General features: G+C 28.8%; 1 protein-coding gene across 3 annotated transcripts; it reads left to right on the top strand.

Annotated features, from left to right (window-relative positions):
• The first annotated feature begins 352 nt into the window (after window positions 1–352).
• LOC122571938 (E3 ubiquitin-protein ligase MSL2) lies at window positions 353–8,582 on the top strand. Of its 3 annotated transcripts, XM_043736301.1 has the most exons (5): window positions 353–1,068; window positions 6,141–6,376; window positions 6,770–6,964; window positions 7,075–7,390; window positions 8,167–8,582. In XM_043736301.1, the coding sequence occupies exons 1-4, from the start codon at window positions 489–491 to the stop codon at window positions 7,345–7,347; spliced, it is 1,284 nt and encodes a 427-aa protein (XP_043592236.1). In that variant the 5' UTR covers window positions 353–488; the 3' UTR covers window positions 7,348–7,390; window positions 8,167–8,582. The 3 variants fall into 3 exon arrangements, with proteins under 3 accessions (XP_043592236.1, XP_043592235.1, XP_043592237.1); XM_043736300.1 differs by lacking the exon at window positions 8,167–8,582 and having other exon boundaries at window positions 7,075–7,704; XM_043736302.1 differs by lacking the exon at window positions 8,167–8,582 and having other exon boundaries at window positions 354–1,068; window positions 6,141–6,304; window positions 7,075–7,704.
• The last annotated feature ends 105 nt before the right edge of the window (window positions 8,583–8,687 follow it).

Raw genomic sequence — 8,687 nt, 5'->3', positions numbered from 1 at the left:
ACTATCCTATACTATATATACAATATTCTCTCTCTCTCTCTCCCTTTCGCCCACGCGCGCGCGCGCGTGTGTGTGGTACGCGCATGAATATATGTATATATGAATGTATGCACCTGCGTAAAAGTATTACTTTTATTGAAAATACATGGTTATATGTATACATAATTACAATTATATATTATATTTATTGTAATAAAAAATATCGGTTCGAAACAAATATAACTCGAAATATTTTTGCCATTATTAATTTTATTAAATCTTTTAACAGCTATTTAGGAATTTTTCATTAAGAGATTTTGCCATCTAGCATCTTTGCAGTCAGAGTAATTCAGAGAGAGCCCTCTATAAATACAAATGAAAGAAAATTAAATATGGCGGATATTTTGTTTTGTGTGTAGTGAATATGTTCTGTTACTTTGTTTAATTAACTTCCCGATATAACTATACGTATTGCTTATGGGGCTCTTAAGAGAGTTCAAAAAAGGAAGATGAATGCCACAAGTCTTTACGTATCAACGTGTCGGTTAGTTTTACAAGCGGATACTGATGATCCAAATTCATGGACAGATTTATACAGGCTAGTTCCGTACTTGCGACAAAGTTTAAGTTGTACTGTGTGTTCAAATTTGTTAATCGAACCTCATACACCAACTGAAACTAATTGTCAACATCATGTGTGTCGTGGTTGTAGAGGTGGACGTAAAAAATTGAAACCATCATGTGGTTGGTGCAAGGATTACGACAAATATGTTGAAAATGTTCAATTACGAATACTGTTACAGTGTTATAAAAAATTGTGTGAATACTTGACAAATACAAACATTTATCGAAGTTTAATACTTTCAGTGTCCTCCAATAAAACAGGTAATAATGCATCAGCTATCGGTGCTAGTAGCCTGATGGAACTCATACAAGAGGGTTCTGGTTTTAAAGATGAATTTAAAAGTACAGCGGGTTTGTCAAAATCTGCGTACAGTATTTTACCATGTGTTTATACAAGTACTACCTCAACTCAAACTCAAGGAAATACTATACAAAATTCTGAAGCAGTGTCACAAAGTATATCTGGTATAGTATATTATTTTTGTTATAATCATATAAGATTATTTGTATCATAATGTTATTTATACTTTCTAGGATATTCAACTAGAAGACAAATAATTTTTAGAACTGAAATTTATAGTGTTTAAAGCTATGCATATAATGATAAAAAAAATCATTTTTTTATTAAATGTTCTTTCAAATATTTTAGATCCTTCCATTATTTTTTTATAAAAATTTATTTAAATTTATTAAAACTTTAAATGCCCTTATTGCTTTTGTTACATCAAATAATATTTAAAGAAGTTATTTAATTAAAAAAGAAAAGAAAAGCAGAAATATTATGATAATGAATAAGATTCTTCATTTTTAATATAATAATTTGTCCGTGATATATACTTTTATAATATCAGAAGCAATTTCGACATTAACTGATTTATCCTGATGTAGGATGTCCTAAAAAAATACTGAATAGTTTTATCTATGTGTTTAGCAAGTCATTCTGAATCAAAAAGGTCATGGTTTACTTATTATTGATTTATTTAAAAAGAAGATACACATATAAAATATTAGAATAGAACGATAGTTCTTTATTTTCCATGGATTTCTTACTTTTGTATATATTAAATACTATAAATACTACTATTTATATATATTAAATTTGTATATACTAAAGGAAATGTTCAAAGCGATAGCTTTACTTTCATAAACATATGTATTTGATGTTATAACGATCGTTACTGTTACATCATAGACATTTCATTTCTGATACCATCACTTGCATTGCGTATTGCTTGTATCAATTTTTAGCTTGACACTGGATTACCATTGCCATATACCTTCGACTTCGTATAATCCCAGAGGAAGGAATTCAACAGAGTTAAATTTGTTGATCTGGATGACCATGGGATAGGTTTATATCGTCTCATCTAACTCCCTGGGAAATGAGTATTTAACAAAGTCGTGACATTTTTGTTTTCTGGATGGTGATATTCCATCATGTTGGAATCACATTCTTCTTATCACTGCAAACAAAATACTTTGTCTAAATACGAAGGCAAGTTGTTTTTTTAAGAAATCTGTGTAACATTCTACCATGAGTCATTCATGTATTATGTGTGGTTAAATAAAGATAAGTGTTAATGATGTTATACCACACATTTAATGGAACTCAGTACTGGAAACTTTGTTGAAATACAGTATATGAATTTTCAGTTGCCCAGTAATGTGATTATTATGATTGTTATTTATGCTATCATGGGTATTCTGAACTTCATCTGTAAAAAAATGTGTGAAGCCAGATACAAAACAATATGTGCTACATAATTTTGTAGTAGAAGGGAAATCTACCTTACCAGTAGGATGAAACTTATGTCTATCTAATATTATTCATTTTCCTGAATGTAAAGTAACAATTCTTATTACTATTAGACAATTGTGCGTCAATTTTCTTTAATTCTCTGAACATATTTTAAAATATAGGATGATGTGATATGTTTTTCAGATATCATTATTTATATATCGCGATTTTTGCGTTATTATTTAGCATATTCTGAGTTTGAAAACTCACATGGCACTGCAAAACTAAGTTATCAAACAGAACTTAATAACTTAGAATCTAGAAAGAGACTGAGCGTTGTATATAGTTTTTTATTCACCAATAGCTAGCATCATGTATGATATTTGACATATAGCCCAAAAATTCTTTATTTTGAAGACACCTGAAATCCATAGCATACTTATGTGACCTTTGTGATTCAGAATGACCTATCATACATACTGGTAAAATTAATTAGTTTTCTTTTGGATCATTCTAAATACATATTTTATGTGTAAGCACTATGCAGAGGTACAAAGGAGCAAGGGATTGATTAATTATTTCTGATAGATCTAACAATCAAAAATTGGTATGCTTATTGGCTGAAAGATATAACATTGCGTGTCGTCTCAGAGAATTTCTTTCTATACAAACAGCTCTGCATAGTATATACCAATTGTTACTTTAGTGATATATAAACTTAAAATGTTTTGGTTAATATGAATATAAAAATATACAAAGTGAACCTCTTGATACTTAAAGGAAGTGTTGCTAATTACACCGTGAATCACACGCTCTTGCTTCCATTTTACATATACATATATATGCCTGGATAAAATATCTTTAAGTCAACATTCCATATTACGATAATTATTTAGAAAGATGCCATCCCATCTTGGCTTTTGATGATTTTTTAATATGTCGTCGGAGGTATGATTCTAAACAATTTTTCCCTGCACATGTAATCGTCGTTTGGTCTTAGTTTCCAAGATATTTGCAAAAAAGCTGTCGGTACTACTACAGTGAATTCTACCTATAATTGTGCGTTTGTGATAGTTTATACGTTAGTATTGAATAAAATAATGCCTAACCCAAATCTAATTTTTATTTTTTGTTTATAGTTTATATAAGTTTGGCTGAAGTACCATTTTATCCTGCCGCCGTGAGGCGGCCGGTAACTAATGCTAACGCATATGTTGTTACGGACACATAATTACAAGCAGAATTCATCACAGAATTCAGTACCGACAGTGTTTTTCAAATATCTCGGAAACTATGACCGAATGGCGGTTACATGTATAGGAAAAAAGGTTGTTTAAAATGTCAATTTCTACAATATATTTAAAAATTATTGAAATCGGTAAGGTGACAGTACTTCTAAATAATTATCAAATTTTCTTCTAGATTAATATATGTTTAAAGAAATACAAAATGGTCCTGTAAAATATACGCAATGAAATATATAAAACATTTAGTATTCGGGTTAGATATATTCATACTTTTTAATATCAGAGAGAGAGAGAGAGAGAGAGAGAGAGTGAGAGAGAAGGAGAAGGAGGGAGGGAGGAAAGAAGAAGATATTAAAATATAGATATGTAATCATTATTTTGTATCAAATTATAACAAGTTTATGTTATACATGTTGTTAGAGGTAAATTATCTATAAGTGGACCAGGTACTTGTCTCAGAGAAAAATGTCAAAGGAGAAAGATGAATGATTCAATAAGTATTATATCCGTAAAATCATGTTTTTTTTACGAGCACTGATGTATGTATAATCAACAGTTGCATGATTTTTTAAATGCAAATGTATACTTTTTTTATGTAGATAGCTTCCTGCCGTCATTCTACGTAAAAGAGTATTGTGGGGTACAATAGTAAAAAAATTATTCGTTATTGAGATATTTTTTAAATATATCTTTCTTGAAGAAGATGCTCAAACGTTTTATAGCAAATTCGTAATTATCGACATTGATGTGGGTGGTCGTAACAGAAACAGATACGTATTCGTTATTTAAAAAATGTAGTATTTATTCAAATCCGTTAAATTCTGTAGAGGATGTAAAAGAACGGATAATACCGAAATACAACGATAATCAGAAAAACCTTAAACTCAGTTATGAAAATAATTAAAAAGCGTTGTCTGAAATGTTTACAAAGTGATGAAGAGCAAGCGTTTGAACATCTTCAATAAATACTTTCTTTTTAATATCTCGATAATTAATAATTTTGTTACTGTTTTAACCCCATATTCCTTTACGTACGTAGAATGGCGAGAGAAATCTATCCATGTAATAAAAAAATATCTATTTTCATATTAAAAACCTATGCGATTGTTGATTGCATATATATCATTGTGCTCCTTAAAAAGAGAGAGAGAGAGAGAGAGAGACAGACAGACAGACAGACAGACAGACAGACAGACACGATCCTACGGATATAAGTAAGTATTCATTGAACCTTTGAATCTTTATTGAATTTTTCTTTTTTGACATTTTTCTGTAACTGCACTGGTAACAGAACTATAAGGTGATACAATTACATGGATCACCCTGTATAATGTTGTTTAAGATATTTTATAAAAATATATAATATAGAAAAGTTTAAACAAAAAAGACGAAAAAGTGTATTAAAATACAGGAATTGTAATTATAAAATTAGAATAACAAATACCTCGTTGATTCTCATTATGAAATTTATAACAAATAATTAAAAAATTTATATTACCTTGTATTAGACTATAAGAATTATTTCTAGATCTTCTTTTCTCTAGATTCTAATGCAATAGAAAAGACATATTATACGCATTCTTTACACGGATAACATATAATTATACATATTTTAAGTGCTTCGTTTAAATTTATTTGAATTTATTATGTTGAAGTCAGGTAAAATAACTACGTATTCAATGAATTATAAATTATAGCGTATAATTATTAAATATAATATATCATATAAATATACTCCCGAAATTCAATAGTTTTTTCAAATAGTCCTTTTTCAGGACCTTTTTAAAACCGAAAAATAAATAAGATATATGTACATACGTTTGAATATAATATATTGGAATTATCTAGATGAAATATTGTATTTGTAACTATTAATATCTCACAAAAATTTTTTTTGTTACTTGAAAAGCGTCTGAATTTTTATATATTTTCTGTTGATACTGAGAATTATCTTTACTTCATTTATAGAGTTTATCTTTTATACATTGTCAACTATTTTTACATTGACAGCTCGTATACGAACCGAATGTACAAGAATGCAATTTCATTTACCTCTGCGCGTTTTTTGACAACAATTTCCTTTCGTAATTTTATTACAATTAATTTTATATTCAATTTTGTAATATTTTATAAGATATTCGACTATTTAACTGATTATTTTTGCTCATAATTCAAAAATGATTCAAAGATGATTCATCCAAGATTTCAATATTTTATTTTTGCATGGTCGTTTTATCATAATCGTTAAATTGCATTTTAATATTGGCTGTAACGCGATGTGGTCGAAAACATGTAATTTTATTAACGAAAGTGATGGTGATCTTGAAATTAAAAAATGAAAGAAGTAATCAGTCAATCATAATATTTTTCTGAAATATTGTAAATATTATATAATTTCTTAATTCAATTTTTCACATTATTAAAGATGATGATAAATGATCATTTTTGAAAAATAAGATAATCATTATTTATTATTAAAATGTCTTGTAATTACATAAGAAAGCAGAAAGATATATTTGTTTATGTAGAGAAATTTATTTATGTATTTGTAGAATCACCTGCCATTCGTACTGTATCAAATGGATCTTCGATATACTCTGTGATGTATGCTGGATCTGGTAACAAAATAACAATAAAACGGAAAGCAGCAGCTACAGATGATACAGAAGTAGGACAACAGGATATGGATGGAAATTCACACAGCTCTGTAGGAGGGGTAAAATGTATTCCATCTTCCCACCTTAAATATGGGACCCCTTCTCAGAAAAAATCTTCAAAGGGCAGCAAAGTAATTTCAATAGATATTCGGTTAATATTATGCCTTACAGGAAGTTTACATTGCACTATAACTTTTATTTAAATGCTAAATGACGTGCATCCTCGTTAATATTACTTGTAAGGTACAATCATATTTCTAGATTTGTATAACACATAATAACGTAGCTTATATTTAATTAACATTCTTTATTATATTTCAAGACTAACACTAGTTTAAATTTGAATATATATTTTGCTAGGTCCCATACCAAGATTAATGCAGATATCAACTGTAGATTGCATTTTATGACATATTATGTTTTTTATTTATTAAATACTTATGTCTGCATTAATCTATAATCCTTACTTTAGTCCAATTTTCTATAATAGTTAAAGGGTAAAGAATTTATTTCACTTCAAACAGTCATCAGCTTTTAAAAAACCAAGATCAAATTCTACTCGAAGTAAAAGAAAAGGATGTAGATGTGGTAATGCTACAGCAATACCTGGGAAATTAACATGTTGTGGTCAACGTTGTCCCTGTTACGTTGAAAGTAAACCTTGCGTTGAATGTAGATGCAGGGGTTGTAGAAATCCTCATACAGCAGATGGGTTGAAGGTAGAAAAATTACAGTATTATAGTATCAATAAAATTAATTAAATTGTATCTCCAAAGCTTTCTTTTTAAACAGTGTAGTTGATTATATCGTATATTGTTTTACATTTTAGATTCGACCGCATATACCCGAGTTACATAACTTACAGTTACAACTATCAACTTCTTTGGATTGTGACACACTAAATTCAGATCCGTTAGGATCAGTGTCACAATGCCTTTCAACTTCTCCGACAACGATTCAAGTATTAAATGTTTATTCAACTCCGAGATTAGATATCGACAATGTTCCACAAAATCTACCTGCAGCCTTGTTAGTAGGAGAAGATGCTATGATTAGTACCGAAAGCGAAGCCGAAGACAGTGATATACAGATCGACGTGTGACAGTTCAAGCGATATTGTCAATCGTCATGTACAATATAATAAGGTACGTGTAATGTAAAGAATGGTATTGCAGTTACGACAGACGTTTCTCAAATAGGATAAAGTTCAAACTACATGACAAAAGGATAGTACGCAATTAATGTATAGCAAATACATTGATGATGATGATGATGATGTTATTTTCAATATTTTGTTTGAACACTTTTTTTATTGTTACAATACCCAATAAATATTTTTAAATATACTTCTATAGCTTTTCTTTTAGTATACGCTATTTTGGTTAGTTGTACCCGTTAGTTTTCTATTATGTCAGAGTTGCTGAACCTATTACAGATACATTTTATACTTACACAGAGATTAGCAGGCACGAAAGTAACACTTTCATGGGGAGCAATCCTGCTAAATGTAGAGATCGTGCAAGATTATAATGAAATTTTCTAATTAATACGTCTTATAAAAATTTTGAAGGTCATGTTGCATTTGTTCCAGGTTTTTACAAATAAAATTTTGTACCTGCAAAAATTTCAAATAATAGTAATTATTACAGAAATAACTATTACTATTTTACTATTACTATTACTTCACTTCGGTAAAGTGAAAAAGATCATGTTTATATGATTAATAGTTGAATAAATACTTAAATAAAGATTCATTTACATAAGTAGGACATAAAAGTTGAAATTCTTACAAGATTATTTCCTTAATCGTTAAGTTTTAGGAGTATTTTGCATTGTACGTTTAAGATTATTCCGAGGATAATATAATAAATTTTTATTCAACAATACCTTTGCTTTATATGACTGCTGATGTCACTTGCAGGCTTTGTCCGCAGCTTTGTTGTCAAGCAGTGGCAGGCGCCCTTTTCCCGCGAGAGTCAAGTCGAGCGTCCCTGAATTATATTAATACTTAAAAGGGCCGAACAAGTGTCAATATATTCTCATTTATGAAAATTACGTTAATGGCCAACCAGATATTATTTATCTACTTTTGGAGCACGATGTGAGTTCATACGAATATACAAAATATTCGCAAATCTTATACTACTGACAGAGAATGAGAAAAGTATTAAATGTCTCATTTGTATTACAAAATATTATAAAAAGTAAATTAAAATTTGTTTCATATTATAGAATCTATAGTTTTAAATGGCATAAATATGTATAAAAATTCAAATTGACTTTATAATAGATATATGTTTAAAATTTTGTTAAAAAATATCGAAAAATATATGATATATTATATCGTATAAATCATAAGGATATTAATGATTTCTTACCTTTGCGTTTAAACGAGTCAATATGATAGTCATATTTAACCAATGATACGCGTATCATTGCTGT

This window comes from Bombus pyrosoma, linkage group LG10, assembly GCF_014825855.1.
Source record: "Bombus pyrosoma isolate SC7728 linkage group LG10, ASM1482585v1, whole genome shotgun sequence".
Taxonomy (NCBI): Eukaryota; Metazoa; Arthropoda; class Insecta; order Hymenoptera; family Apidae; genus Bombus; species Bombus pyrosoma.
This window is presented reverse-complemented; position numbering and strand designations above follow the sequence as displayed.

What these genes read in the sequence shown, in the direction of transcription:
- LOC122571938 (XM_043736301.1), top strand. Translation starts at nt 489, where the DNA reads ATGAATGCCACAAGTCTTTACGTATCAACGTGTCGGTTAGTTTTACAA. An exon ending in AGTGTCACAAAGTATATCTG is followed by an intron (nt 1,069 to 6,140) that starts GTATAGTATATT and finishes ATGTATTTGTAG; the next exon opens with AATCACCTGCCATTCGTACT. An exon ending in AATCTTCAAAGGGCAGCAAA is followed by an intron (nt 6,377 to 6,769) that starts GTAATTTCAATA and finishes CACTTCAAACAG; the next exon opens with TCATCAGCTTTTAAAAAACC.